This window comes from Vulpes lagopus, chromosome 3 (assembly GCF_018345385.1).
Source record: "Vulpes lagopus strain Blue_001 chromosome 3, ASM1834538v1, whole genome shotgun sequence".
Taxonomy (NCBI): domain Eukaryota; kingdom Metazoa; phylum Chordata; class Mammalia; order Carnivora; family Canidae; genus Vulpes; species Vulpes lagopus.
In genome coordinates, this window is record NC_054826.1 from 50,373,360 (window position 1) to 50,388,615 (window position 15,256).

At 51.0% G+C, this 15,256-nt stretch overlaps 1 protein-coding gene across 1 annotated transcript; it reads left to right on the forward strand.

Moving 5' to 3' along the window:
• The first annotated feature begins 2,100 nt into the window (after window positions 1-2,100).
• Window positions 2,101-8,157, forward strand: MSX2 (msh homeobox 2). The gene is made up of 2 exons (XM_041749544.1): window positions 2,101-2,570; window positions 6,447-8,157. Exons 1-2 carry the CDS (start codon window positions 2,192-2,194, stop codon window positions 6,869-6,871), a joined length of 804 nt encoding a protein of 267 aa, XP_041605478.1. The 5' UTR covers window positions 2,101-2,191; the 3' UTR covers window positions 6,872-8,157.
• The last annotated feature ends 7,099 nt before the right edge of the window (window positions 8,158-15,256 follow it).

Genomic DNA, 15,256 nt, shown 5'->3' on the forward strand with positions numbered 1-15,256 from the left:
ACATCAGGACCTGAGAGTAGTGAGGGGAACCTGGCTTCTCCTGTCCCAGAAAAGTTCATATTTTAAAATAAAAGAGCTCTAGTTGTCTAATCTATATTTTAAAAAATTTTCCCAGGAATGAGCCTGTGTGCCCCTAAATTGACAAATATTAACAGTGAGTTTTCAGGAACAATTATAAAGCAGTGGCTGGGTACAGCCCAACTGAAAGCTGAACCCTTTTGTATGTACACTTTGGCAGCTTAGGGCTAAACGAATTTCAGGTTTGCTTCCAAAATATATAGCCTGCACCTTGCTGGGTACCTCTAGAAGGCACAGAACTTAATCTGGATTTACCTGAACTGTATTTGAGATGCATATCAAGCCAACTATCATCAAGTATGACTCAAGGGGGAAATGCATACATCTCCAGATAGTTTAATTTTTTTTTTTTTTCTAACTTTCTTTGAGCTTCTAATTTGTTGGGAGAGGTGGAGGCAGGAAGAATGTGCTTGGTGGGAGAGAGACCCAGAGGCTTTAGAAAACTGTGGTTAGGACTTCTTTGCCTTTTAACTTCTTAAGAATCATTTCTAATAAAACTGAATTAATTGGCCAGTGCAGACTGTCTTTACCCCTGAGATTCGGATCATGCCTATTCTGGGTATCCTCCGCCAGCACAGTTTCACTCCAGGCAGAGGTTTTAGTGCATCAGAGAGATGGGTCTGGGGGTCAAGTTTCTAAGACTCTTGAAGTGGGAGGTAGCCTCCAAGTCTTGATCATTTCAGTAATTAAAAACAATGTCCCTTCCGTCCAAGGCTCTGGGAACTGTTTAGCAAGCATCTGCTGTGTGCTAGGCAGAGCTGGGAGACTTCTATTTTATCTCATCACTCCGGGTTAATCGTTGAGATATAGGGAAGAGCAGCTGCAGTCTGGAAAGAGTCATTTGAAGCACTTTGGTCTTGGGCTGGCGGCCTGTGGAGAGATCCAAGGCCTTTGCGCACTGGAAGCTCCCTCTCCCCTGTTCCTGGGCTGGTACAGTCATCACTAAGGCTTTGAGATGTAATTACCCAGGGTATAATTTGGGGCGGGGTGGGGATATGTATGCTTTTTTTTTTTTTTAAACCAGGTGCATTGAATAAAAATGTGCTTCTCAAAAATGTACACAGGCCTGGGGTGTGCAAGCTCAGAGCCCGGTATTTCTGAGATTTATAAGAGGAAGGGAAGCACTGGGTATTATCAGCGCCTTTTCCTTCCTCCTCCCCCTTGAAGGCAAACACTGGCACCCAAACACATGACAAATATAGGCTCAAATAAACGCAGGAACACACAATACACATAGTCCCGAGAAAAAAAGGTCGGATCCGGATGTCGCCCAGAGAAGTGATTCAAGGGAAAGAAAACACGTGGATTACAGTTTTCTGAGGGTGCGCTGGTTTTGTTCCGAGTGGAAGAGATGGGGGCCACTGCTTTACCTTTTCCTGTGGGAACCCATTGGAACACCAGTCCCTGACCACCTTTTGGGCTCTCCCAGGCCCTTCTTCTAGGGGAGTTACAGTAAGAGCTGTAGAGCTGGGGAGCTTTTGCCAACGGCCAAATACTCTTAAAAGCTCCATGTATGTGTTACTGCCTTGAGCAGGGATGCTGGCCCGAGTTTTCAGCGCTGAGTCCTAAAGTTGTAAAGTCAGCCCAGTTTCCACACGTAGTAGGCGCTTCACAAACGTCGCTTGCAAGGTCAGTTGCCCATTTTTAAACGTGTCCTGGCGGTGGGCGTTGGGGGCAGTGGTCTGGGTGCGAGGTGCCTTTTCAGAAGGGGGTCAAAAAAGAGAAGAAATGGGACTCGGCGAACTTCCTCTTTAAATAATCGGCCTTAATTACACCATGGACTTTTCAGTTTTGGCGTGATTATAACCCTTGAGGGATCGCCTAATAACAACTCTGCTGACTGCTCCTGTAATTAACTCCTAATTTATTTCAAACAGGGGTGGGGGGGGAGGGAAGGCCCCGGCCTCTTCCTGGAGGGCCAATCAGAGGCGAGCGTGCGTGGCGTCAGCGCCAGGGCCGGCGCCGATTGGCTGAGCCGAGTCTCCCACTTCCCCTCGGAGGAAAGGCCCGGCTCCCGGCGCGCCCCTCCCGCCTCCCCCCAAAAAAGTTGGAGTCGCCGCGGCCGGGTCGGCAGCGGAGTCGCGCGCGGGCAGCTACGTAGGGCAGGGGGGTCATGGCTTCTCCGTCCAAAGGCAGTGACCTGTTCTCGTCCGATGAGGAGGGCCCGGCGGTGGTGGCCGGGCCGGGCCCGGGGCCTGGGGGCGCGGAGGGGGCGGCCGAGGAGCGGCGCGTCAAGGTCTCCAGCCTGCCCTTCAGCGTGGAGGCGCTCATGTCGGACAAGAAGCCGCCCAAGGGGGCGTCCCCGCGGCCGGCCGAGGGCGCCTCTGCCGGGGCGGCCCTGCGGCCGCTGCTGCTGCCGGGACACGGCGCCCGGGAAGCCCCCAGCCCCGGGCCGCCGGGGAAGCCCTTCGAGGCCGCCTCGGTCAAGTCGGAGAGCGCGGAGGACGGAGCCGCGTGGATGCAGGAGCCCGGCAGATACTCGCCGCCGCCAAGTGAGTGGGCGCCCGGGGGCGCGGGGTGCGGGGTGCGGGGTGCGGGGTGCGGGTGCGGGCGCGGGTGCGGGCGCGGGGTGCGGGCGCGGGTGCGGGTGCGGGGTGCGGGCGCGGGGTGCGAGCGCGGGGTGCGGGCGCCCCTCTGCCCGCCCGGCCGGACAGCGAGCCCCGGAGCCCCCGCGCCCCCACCGCGGCGCAGCGGAGCCGGGACCGCCCCGGGGTGCGATCGCGCGGCGTGCCCGGGCCCGGCTGTGCGGGGCGCCCGACGCGGTGGTCGTCCTCTCGCCCCGGCCCCGGCCCCGGCCCGCGCCCCGAGCGCCTTCCCCACTCCTGCCCCCTGCCCCTGCCCACCGGGCTTCGTCTGCAGAATGAAGAGGGATCCGCTTTTCGTGAGCTCTCGAATAGGTGCCAGGCGGAGGCGGAGGCGGAGGCGCCTTCACTTCTTTCAGAGGTCACAGCCCAGCGAGATGTGCCCTCCTCTTAAGGATAAGACTAGCTGGAATCTAATCCCGGGTATTGGGTAGAAATCATCACCTTCCATGGGGCCCAGGGAGGGGTGGCGGCAGGGACCGATGCCCGGACGAAAGGTCTCGCTGCCGTCCCGAAGCCGGCACCTTCGCCTGGAGCGGGCTGGGGTCGGAAGCGCGCCGGCCCCCTCGGCTCTCGGCGGTAATTAACGACATTCCAGCGGCGCTCGAGAGTTGACAGAATGATGCTCGTTAGTTCACCGGATCGTAATAATGGCTGGAACCCCGAAGTGTAGGTCGGGGCACGGGAGCGGTGGTGATTCCCTCTGCAGGCACCCGGACTTTAAGAAGGCTGAGCTTGCCTGACCCAGGTCACCAAGAGTGGCCCAACTGGGCCAGGGGCCCCAGTGTCCACACTCTGGTCCTCTGCCTGGTGCCCTGACCACTTCTGATCCCCCACCCCAGAGAACCCACCCACACACCTACACCCCGCTTCCTGCCAAGCGGAAGGATGAGGCAGGATGGCAAGCAGGCCCAAGAGAATTGATTTTTTTCCTCCAGCTTCAGCACTCATTTTTGGGCCTGGGTCCTCATGCAATTTGTCCCTATAGCTCCTTTTATTTCTGTCTCCTGGCCTTTATGATCTCCGTACTCCGTACTGCCCTTTAGAAGAGGTGAGAAAGAGGGTCTGTGGAAGGACTTTTTCCAAAGCTGGGAGAACCACACCTTCCTTCATTTCCTTCGGTTAGCCCCCAAGACTGAGATGCATAGTATTTTGTGAACAAAACAAGGCCATATACCCGGGAGGCAGTGGCTGTCCCCTCTGGCATAGCTCTCCACCCTGTTAGAAACTCTGAAAGATTCAAAGGGTGTGGAGATTAAGGACTCAAAGAATTTAAACTCAAGTTTGCACAGTGCTTTATAGCACTTTTCACCATATTATCTTATCTGATCTGAGTGGCAGCAGCCAGCCTCCTGGTAACAGACAAGGACATTTCAGCAGAGTTCAGAGGAATCAGCACACACTGAGTTTGGGCTTGACCAACCCCCCCCCCCCCCCCCAAACAAAAACAAAAACGCCTTGGCAATATTTAAGGATCACCTACCTAGTGGTAGACAGGGCTCTGGGCATTCTAAAATTTAGTACTCTGAACCACAAAGCACAGTATTATTTACCCATTTTATCGGTGGTGAAATAGAGGCTCAGCCACTTTAAGGAACTTAATTTGTTAGACAAATAATTGAGTGCCCATGTGTTTCTAGGCCTGGGTCAGTGCCCATCAGCACACCAAGGATTCAGGCCTTACTGGGAGCGGGTTTCCAGAGGTCTGAAGTCCCCACTTCCTTAGGCCTTACTTAGCATTGGGAGATGTCAATTCCGCACTTGCTCTGTAAACCCTCCCTTTCCTGCCCCACAGTGAGGATGAACTTCCCCCCCTTGAAGGCCCTGGATATGATCTTCCCAGGAGGAAAATCCTAGATTCTGGAAAAAGGATTTAATTTTAAAACAAAAAGCGGTTCATTAGTGCTCTGGGCCTAGAAATGGCGGTGGAGCCCTGTGGTTGGAATGGTGGATCCAAGGAGCGCCTAGCCTAGCTCGGGAGCCTGGGGCAAGAGGGAGCCACAGGCCTGGCCCGGTTTGTTATTTGGAGGAAGTAGGGTAACTTGCTGTTTTGCTTTGTATAATCCGCATCCATCCTTTGACTGGTTTAAAATGGGGTGGGGGAGGTGGGGAATGAGAGGAAGCCTCTTCACTTTATGGCTTTGACACACGTGTGTAATCTCTCTGTAGCCTGGATTTCATAGTTCAAATGCAGCCTTTAGGAGCAGCTGGGATGACCGTTCAGGGCATAAAGTTCTTGAAAACATAGAGCAGGATCAAGCCTCAAGCGCAGACACTAGGAGCTTCGTATGTGCCTTGAGACAGTGGGGGGTTCCTCCAGCGAGCTAGGTCTGGGTCTGGTTTGTGAAGGGTGAAAGCAGGTCTTTGACAGTGTTGTTAATTTGTAAATTAAGAAGTAGGTGCCCAAACTCTCTGGCTTATTTAGGGATTAGCATATGCAAAAGTCTAGACTTCTGTGTACCCATCCCTCTCGGATTTCTGTTGATCCTAGAACTTAAGACCTCTTACTTTTTAGCCACTACAGTGATGGTTAATAATGTCTCACTAGGACAAATCCCGTTCTTGTTGGAAAATGGAGGATGGGTGGCACTTGTTGTGTCACCCTCAAGTATGAAGTGTAAACTCTTTCTTGGGCCATCGAAGTAACTAAACAAGAAATGCGACATTCTCCCCATGGGTACTTTGGAGTTACAACTGTGGCTACTTTTGGAAAATTAGCATAGCTCATAAAAGCCAAATGCAGAAAATTAATTGTTTAGCATTCCATCCCACAGTTCTACACTCCTGCCCGCCCCCCCCCCCAACCCGCCGCCTCCCTTTGAGGAAAAGAAGCCCAAAGTTAGTTGATCTATGGAATCACAAGGATACCCAATCCTACAACTTCATATAATTAAATCCATTTTAAATATGGATTTAAGATGGCTGGAGGTGGTTGGACTGCCTTTATTTTGCTTGTTATTCCCTCTTTCTAAATTCTGGCGACAAACTAATCATTTACACATTTGCTGTAAACCAGAGAATGGTTAGAGATGACTAAAATGTCATCACATGCTCTCAACTTGGAGGCAGCATGATTTCCCCTGACATTTACATTTATGAGTAAGCTAATTTTTCCCTCCTTCTTAGTAAACTTTATATTACAGAAGCACCCGGCCAAGAAACTTATCCCACATCCAGATCTGTAAGATGATGTGTTCAGGTTTTATAATCTGTAGACTGGATGGAATGACAGCCGTGTGGTTGTTTATTGCGTGGGGCTGCTCCCAATCCGGAGATGCTATTAATTTACCACAGACCTTATCTGCGCGATTATCCTTCATAAATATGCTGATGTACTCCCAACTTTTCCTGGTGTGGAGAGGGGACCAACCCAGTTTATATAGGGCCTTTTGTCATTTTTCTTCTTACTGGATTAACTCAGCATCTTAAAGGAGTGAGGGTTGTCATGAACCCAGCCCCCCATTTTTAAGGCCCAGAGAAATTAAGCTCCAAAAACATGGAGTTTTGTTTCTTGGAGTGCACTTCGGCTCCCCGGACATCAGTTCATTGATGTTCTAGTTCCTTCATCCATCATGCCATGTTTCCCATATAGAAAGTTCTGTACGCTGTTAAGTTCCCAAACTTTTTATAAAGACTCAATTTCTTAAAGATATTTATCCATTTAAATAGTGTCCTTCTGTCGCTGCCCCCCCACCCCCACCGTGGATTTGACCACTGGGGCGGCCCCACACAGGCACACCTGGGAGAAAGCCACCTGTGCTAACTGGCTCCCTCTCTGTTCTCTAGGACATATGAGCCCCACCACCTGCACCCTGCGGAAGCACAAGACCAATCGGAAGCCTAGAACGCCCTTCACCACGTCGCAGCTCCTCGCCCTGGAGCGCAAGTTCCGCCAGAAACAATACCTCTCCATTGCAGAGCGCGCAGAGTTCTCCAGCTCTCTGAACCTCACAGAGACCCAGGTTAAAATCTGGTTCCAAAACCGAAGGGCCAAGGCAAAAAGACTGCAGGAGGCAGAACTAGAAAAGCTGAAGATGGCTGCAAAACCTATGCTGCCCTCTGGCTTCAGCCTTCCTTTCCCCATCAACTCGCCCCTGCAAGCAGCATCCATATACGGAGCGTCCTACCCTTTCCATAGACCTGTGCTCCCCATCCCGCCCGTCGGACTCTATGCGACCCCAGTCGGATATGGCATGTACCATCTATCCTAAGGAAGACCAGCTCCATGGACTCCGTGATGGATGTTTGTTTAAATGGGTACCCCTTCCCTCTCCAAGAAGGCAGTACCAAGCCAGTACTCCTGCTCTGCAGACCTTGCATGCGCCACCCTAAGCAGCTAGGCCTACGGGGCCACAGACATAGTTTGAATTTGTTCTTTAGGCTGGAGGCACCAAGCTCCATTTTCTTGGTGTAATCTTCTAGATGTCCCCTTTTCACAAAGATTGGCTCTGATATGGTTTTATATATAAATATATATATATATAATAAAATATAATGACATTTTTATACAGCAGACGTAAAAATTCAGATTATTTTGAAAGGCAAAATTTATATGCACATGTGTATACTTTTTTCTCTATATCACCTTCCTAAAAGACTGCTTAAGTCCATTTGTTTTTTCTTATAAGAGAGACCAATTATTTGCTAAAATTTCTGACATTTGGGGATTTTGATGGGATGATGGACTTTTGCTGATGGAAAACAAAAGTTAGATTTAGGCACAATGCATAGGAAGTAGATATGGCGAGATTCCTCAAAGTGATGAGGATACATTGTGTTTTTGCATTTTTACATACATTGAAAAACTCATTACATACTACCGTATTTGGCCCATATTTTTCCCCTCTATCCACATTGTTACAGATTGTTAAAGTTTTAATTCCCCCCCTCCTTTTTTGGTAAGATCAATAAAAGGGGGATGAGAAGAATCTTGAGAATGCCTTGAGGGTAGCGTGGGACATGGAAGTACTTCCTAATTCCTCTTCAGGCTGTTGCTTAACTCCATTTCAGATCATTGGAGAGTAAAAAGTTAATGCACATCGTGGAATTGATGGTTTCTGTGAAATACTAGGTACAAGTCATTCCTCACACATTGCAAAGGTGATTGGGGGCGGGGAGTGTAGTTAATTCTCTGCTTAAAAAAATAAATATATTGTAACCATTACCTATATGCTAAATATTCTTGAACAATGAATAGATCCAGAAAGAAAAAAAAAATCATGCTTTCTCTGTGTGTGTACCTGTTGTATGTGCTAAACTTATTAGAAAAATTTATATACTTTTTAACATGTTGGGGGCAGAGGGTAAAGCCATGTTTTGACTTGCTAAAAATGGTGTTGTCAAACAGCCCATTTAGCTCCCTGGTAATTCATCTTTCCATCTTCCCCACCCCCAACACCACCCAGTATACGTTTATCCCTTTGAAAGGGTGCCTTGTATAATTTTATATATTTTATTGAAGAGTTATTTCTTATCTCTTATTCTGAATTAAATTAAACATTTGTTTTATTGCAGTAATGTTTGTCCAAACACAGTTATTTTAAAGGATGCTCTCTGTTCTTAGCTGGGTTCAACTCAAAAACGCCACCAGGATTGGAGGAGAGGTTTTTTTCTTATGATATTAGTATGAATCAGTTAAGAGTTGTGCCCAGATTCGGCCTGGGGTGAGGGAGTGGATTGAAAATAGCCAACGAAATACTTTTCGAAATGTTTTCCTCTGGCAATTTGTGTTACCCATGGAAAAGAAGTGGAATTGCTATTCGTTTTTCAGACTCTAGTGAAAGATGAGCTTAGAAGTGGAGGGGCTGGGGGATGAGAGGGTTGTAGATGATCAAGAGAAAATCTTGAACTTGAAATCTCCCAGTTACCAAAACAGCAACAGATTTAAAACTGGGGGGAAGGGATCTATAGCTCTTTGCAAATGGAGACTGTAACTAGATGCATTCCCTGGTTTGGGGGGGGTGGGTGGCGGGGGTGGATGCCTGCTGCCCTTTCAGGAGTGTGTCAAATCGCATTCCGTTTACCATTCCTAACTCCTTCCAAGGAGATGGACCCCGAACAAATGCTCTTTTTGCTTTGAAGGGGGAAGGTGGTTCATTCAAGTCCCGTTTGCTTTGCAGCCTCCCTTTCCCCTGGGTACAGAACAGGGTCAGACTTGAGTTTTGAGGCATCACTATTTTTAAAAAAAGAAAAAGTCGGCAATGGATGGGAGATACTGAGAAGGATCTTAAGTTACACTTTTTATTGCACAAATAAATCCGAAGTGGCTACTGATGATACCTTTGGGAGGTCTGTTTTCGGATGAGAAGCTCCAGTGACCCTGGGAAGGCGGGCAGATGGGAATGGAGAACTTGAGGAAGCTGAGCGGTGGGGAGACCGGCACCGGGCATCTAGAGGACTGGCGCTTTCGTCTCTTTCTCATTGCTCCGACACCCACTTTGGAGGTGGGCGCCAGAAACTCCATTTATTTCCCGGTTGGGTGAAAGCTCCCAGGGTTGGGGCGAGGAGTCTGCGATCTCCCAGCTCCAGCGCCGAGCGTGATCCAAGCCCACGGACCTGCTCTGAAGCTGGGAGCAGATTCCTGGCTGCTCCACCGCTGCGCTCCCGAGTCGAGCCCCCAGGAGTGTCCCAAACCTCCCCAATTTTCGCCTTTGCCATCTCGCTGGGCCGTCCCAGGCCGAACTCCTAATCCGGGTCCGGAATCGCCATCCTCATTTAGGGGAAGCGTTTTGCAAAGGCCAAAGCCGTTCCCGGTTTCGTCATCAGCCGCCAACCTGGGTCCCTAATTAGCCCGTCCACCGAACTTCCTTCCCGGCGCCGCTCGACCCCGCAGCCTCCGGCGATCTCAGCCAGGGTTGGGGATCGGGAGACTCCAGCTCCGGGTTAAGACAGCTTGCCCCCGGGAGGAGGGGTTCGCAAGCCAGGTTGCGACTAGGAGAACCGGCTGCGACCTGCGTGACCAATGGGGTGGATCGGAAAGGGTCTGGGCGATTTGCCATTACCCCAGTCGTCCCAAATTCCAAAGGAAAACTGAGGCCGGGAGAGAGAGAGAAAAGTGACTGAGGCTCAAGCATATACACCCCCGCGCTACTGGGTTGGATGGGGTGACCGAGGTGAGGATGCGGCCGGCGCTGGGACTCGGACCACAGCCAGAGGTCCTGGCCCGGCGGCGCGCCTTGCTCTGGGGCGCCCTCCTCACCTCTTGCCCCGCGTTCGGTCCGCGGTCGCCAGAGTCCCAGCCTTCGTGGGGCTTGGCGTGCCAGGCGGTCCAGAGCTTCTAACAAGCTGCAGCGACAGGAAGACCCTGACTCCTCCAGGACTGGCGCACTGGTGCCTGGGGAATTAAAGCCTAAGATGCCAGTAGCCTGCTGGCCTTGGACATCCTCGCACAGGTTGCCAGAAATCTGGTACACAATCCCTCCCGTCCTCCCTTCCTTTGAAGGCTTTCATCCAAGCTTTTCCAGAAAGAATGCTCTGCTTTTGGGAAAGGGGAAGAAAGGAGAAGAAATCACATTTCTTGAGCTCCTGCTAAGTGTGGCCAGAAGCAGGCATTTTCTCGCACTTAATAGTTGCACACTCCTGGGGGAGGTGTCATTGATGCTACTTTGTAGTTGAAGAAACAGGCTCAGAGAGGTTGCTCAGGCAGGTCACAGAGCCAATAAGTGGCAGCAGCAGAATTCAAGCCCAAGCCTGAGCCTGGCAGCAGGCATGAGGGCCAGGGAAGCCCTGCGGGAGCGGTCTTACACCTAATGTAGGGGCCTCCAGAGCTCCCCAGGTTCCCAAGCCCCCTGAGAGCCCATCCCTGGAGCATCTCTCTCTATCCCCTTCCCCAACTCCCTGAGGCCTGGTGGAGGGGGAGCTTTCCACTGAGCTTCTCCATCACTGGGGACCAGAGACTCAGCCACACCACCCTCCCCCCCTGCAGCCCTGCAGAGGCAGTGCCGGGGCAGGGCCGGCAGGAGGTAGGCAGCGAAGGCTCGGCTGGCTGAGAGCAGGCGCTGGCAAAACGTCTGCCTGACCTGACTGAAAAGAAGATCCTTGCCTTTGAGCAGAACCTTGTCTGACCGAATGAAAACTCCCACGGCCATTCTTTGCTATAAAAGACGCTCATTTGCCACGGGTTGGAGAGGCCATTCCCCCACCCCCACTCCCTCTCCGCTGCTGGGTTTGGAATAAACATAAACCTCATTTATAAAAGAACCCACGGCACACACACACACACACACACACACACACTCTCCGAAAGCATAGGGCCCAGTTGGTGAAGTTGATTGTGCCTGTGTCCTTCCTTCTTCACTCTCCGAAAAAAAAATATTTTTTTTCCAGATTGGTGATGCTGTAGGCTTCTTTAATGAAATTGGTCAGAGAGCAATGAAGAAAAGTCTGCTGTCAATTCCTGGACCCCTCTACCCCTCTCCCTCCCTTTGCCCCCTCCCTACCTCCTCCTCCTTGCTAGAAACGAAATAAAAAGCAGTAAAATTACTTTCCAAAATAGCCTGCTTCAAAGCAGCACAGAGTACCAGGCTTCGGGAATCCTGAGTCCTGCCTTGATAAGGCTCATAATAATCAAATCCAAACTCCATCCACCTCCTCTGACTCTTTCCAACCTCCTCCGGACCCCTCTGCATTTGTTGATGAAAACACTTTGATGTCCTGAGTCCTCCAAACAATTATTATTATAATTTTAAACAACCTGGTATTTTCCATTACTAACGGCTCGAGCTTTGAAGTTACACCTCATAATTTCCTAAATTAAATAAATCATTTTAAGTTTGCACTGGGAGGCTTTTAATAGCAGAGAAAGGAATATCATTATCTTATTGAGACCCAATTGTGGTGGCTCCAGTTTGGCTGTAGCTAGGGGCAAAGTAGGCTCACTCTAACAGACATACTTTATTAACCTCCCATAACTCTTGAAAGAACATTTTTATATTTTCTTTGATTTCCCCCCTCCCTCTCTTGTTTTAAAGCTGTCCCAACCTTTAATTAGTGCCTAATATGAAAAGCATTATTTTTTTAATGCTATGTAATTTACCAGCGGCAACAGGCCAACTTAACAATTGTTTATTAGACTTGGTTTTTCACACAGGGCAAAGAATGCCGCTCCAAACCCAACTTTTCATGGGTGGTTGCACTAATTAATACAGTGTCTGAGGCTCCTAGGGGGTTTTTTAATATTGAAGCCTATGGGGGCGGAAGGGGGTTTTAGAAGTCCAGCTCCTGCCGACGACGTTCTCGCTCTGATTTCTTTCATGCTGTTTTGATCCTGTCTGTGGAGTCAGCACAGACAGAAACTGTTCCATGGCTGGGGAGACTCCGGGGATCCCGAGGCAACTGGCCTGGGGAACCCCAGCACCTCCACTTGTGACTTATGGCTTGTGGGGCTCAGGCTTGGGGTGCAGGGGTCCCACTGATCACTCTGGGCTTGGGGTGGGGTCCCCCTCATCCAGCCAGGAGGGAGAACGAGCTGGCCTGGGGCTTGGGTTGGGCGGGAGTCGGGCTGGTGGGGGCAAATGCCAGGGCTCCCAGGCACCAGGCGGTGCTTGGCTGGGGGTACAGAATTGGCTGAGATGGAGGCAGGGCCTGGGACCCAGCGGGTAAAGCTGGGGAGGGACCCAGGCCAGGGCAGGCCTCCTGTTTTCTTCTTGTCACTTCCCTTTCCCCGTTTCCCCATTCTTTGTCTCCCGTTCCTAACCTCTTTCTTCCCTCCCCTCTCACTCCCTCTTTCTTAGCTTTTTTGATTGTCCCTTTTATTTCCCCGTCCCTTCTTCTGTTTCATGTTTGGCCCACTTTACATCTTTGTTATTATTTTTTTTCTTTCCTCTACCTTCTCACCGTCCATACAATTCCTTCTGGTGCTCTTATTCGCAACTTTCTCTTTTACCACTTTTTCTTTCTCGTCCTCTCCAGCCCCTTTTCTCTCCCATTGCGTCTCTCCGTATTTTCCCCGTTTTCGACGCATTCCCACGCGCACCGTCCCCTGGCTCTCCCCGTCTGCGTCTCTGCTGTTGCCATTTCCCGCCTCGGTTCCAGCGATTGCGCCCGGATTGCCGGGGCCCGCCTGGCTCCCCCGGACGACGCGGCGCCCTCGCGCAGGGGCTCGGGCCACCGCGTCCCTCCCGCGCCCTTCCCGGGCCCGCTGCACCTGGCGAGCGAGCCAGGGGGAGGCCCCTGGGCGGGAGGAGGGCCCGTCCCCCGCGCCCTCCCTGGACCCGCGGGCGTCGCGGGCGGGAAGGGCTGCGCCGGGCAGAGAAGGGCCGGGTCCCCGCGCGCGGCCCCTCCGCCCCGCCCGCCGCCGGCCGCCCGTTTGATGTCGCGGGCCCGGCAGGAATGCGGCCGGGTTATCAATCACCCAGCTGGATCCCGAAGGTCTCGGCCTAATCACATTTAATTGCTCGTGGAGGCCCACTCTCGCCCCGGGCCGGCCGCCGCGCTCAATTACTCCCCAAATACCTGCCATCAATAAATGCGCGCTGACACCGGCGCGGCCCGCTCCGCGGCCCAGGAGACCTCGGCCGGCCCGGCGCCCGCATCCCGCCCCCACCCAGCCCCGTCATGAAACTTACACCTCGACGCCGGGGGAACCAGCCAGGCAGAGAACAGTCCCCTCCCCCCGAGCGCGTCCCTAGGGCCGGACACGGGTGCCCGGCGATTTACGCGCACCGTCCCGAGGTGGAGTCACTATCCCCTTTCGGGTTGAGGGAACTCAGGTTCCTTCATTAACGTGCCCGAGGTGGCCTAGGTGAGCGGTGGCCCCACCGGGACGGGACCTACCGACCCGGCGATTCCACCCGCCTTGAGTGGAAGCACGAGGCAATAGTGCCTCCCAGAGGCCGCAGATTTACCTGGGGCCCCGCTCTGAGGTGCGTCAGCCAGCAAGCACCTCTGGCCAGGTGCTCCCTGGGGGATCTCACTTCTTTCCCCCTACAACTTTGTGAATTTTCTTATCCCCATGTGCTAGGTGAGGACACTGGGGCCTGAGCCTCCACGTAAGCTGAAGGGAGCTTGTTTTCAAACTGAGGCCCTGACTTGCTTTCTGCCCCACTGCCATCCTTCACTCTCATTTTTCTCTTTACCTTCCTAGAAACGAGGAATTTGAGAACGGTGAGTTCTCCCATTTTCACGGGGCAAAACAGTAAACCTCAGACAGCAGACTGCCCAGAGAGGTGACCCAGCAATGCTGAGATGGCACAGCTGGTGAGCTCAGAGCAGTCTCAGCTCTCTCTCTGTGATACTTTCCTGCTTCCACCAAGAACCTTTACTTTGGGGGATCCCTGGGTGGCTTAGCCGTTTAGAGCCTGCCTTTGGCCCAGGGCGCGATCCTGGAGACCCGGGATCCAATCCCACGTCGGGCTCCAGGTGCATGGAGCCTGCTTCTCCCTCTGCCTGTGTCTCTGCCTCTCTCTCTCTCTCTCTCTCTCTGTGACTATCATAAAAAAAAAAAAAAAAAAAAAAAAAAGAACCTTTACTTTGGGACACCTGGGTGGCTCAGTGGTTGAGCATCTGCCTTCAGCTCAGCTCAGGTCATGATCCTGGGGTCCTGGGATAGAGTCTCAGATTGAGCTCCCCACTGGGAGCTTGCTTCTCTCTCTGCCTGCTTCTCCTTCTGCCTGTGTCTCTGCCTCTCTCTCTCTTTTTAAAGATTTTATTTATTTATTCATGAGACAGAGAGAGAGAGAGAGAGAGAATGGCAGAGACAGACAGAGGGAGAAGCAGGCTCCATGCAGGGAGTCTGACATGGGACCCAATCCTGGGTCTCCAGGATCAGGCCTGGGCTGAAGTCAGCACTAAACCGCTGAGCCACCCGGGCTGCCCTGCCTCTGTCTTTGTGCCTCTCATGAATAAATAAATAAAATCTTTAAAAAGAGAGACTTTACTTTAAAAAAGAGCACATCATATCTATATTTTATATAGTTTATCATCCATGGGGAGGTAATAAAGATGCATTTAAAGAAAGATAAAGAAGAGGCCATTGACTTCTTACTGCATGAGGACAAATGGCCAAGTTAGCTTAGGTCAGTTTGCAATAATAGTGACATAAAATGTTCAGTGAAAAAAAGCAGGATACTTTATATAAAGAGTCATGTTAAATATATACTATGTATTTAATCTAATCAAAGATACCATCAATTATAATATGCATTGTATATTTCACTAACAAGAAAACAATTGCCAGCTATGATGCAATGTTTAATTATCCAGAATTTTTATTTTGTGCTTATTTTACTAATAGCTCTTATGATTAAGAGAGCTCTTCTAAATTAAAAAAAAAAAAAGATGAAAGAGGCAAGAGTCATCCGAAGTCAGTCTTTGACTTCCTTTATTCCCGTTATACCCTTTCTTGATCCCTTATTATATTTCTAAAATATTTTCCAGTGTCCAAAATACTCACATCCTCATTTGGCACTCAAGGTAATAGATGAGATATTATTATTATCCCCATGTCTTAGGAAATAAAAAGGGTACCCAGAGAGGTAAGAGGGTTCCCTGAGATCACACAGCAAAGAAGCAGAGCTAGGCTTGACAATTGTGTAGTTTCTTCCCATCTGGGTAAGGTTAAGTTGTCCCAGGATGAGGTCTGTTTGGCTGGTTTCTTT

Coding starts and splice junctions, on each gene's coding strand:
- MSX2 (XM_041749544.1), top strand. CDS start 2,192: ATGGCTTCTCCGTCCAAAGGCAGTGACCTGTTCTCGTCCGATGAGGAG. Junction 2,571..6,446: donor CAGATACTCGCCGCCGCCAA/GTGAGTGGGCGC, acceptor TCTGTTCTCTAG/GACATATGAGCCCCACCACC.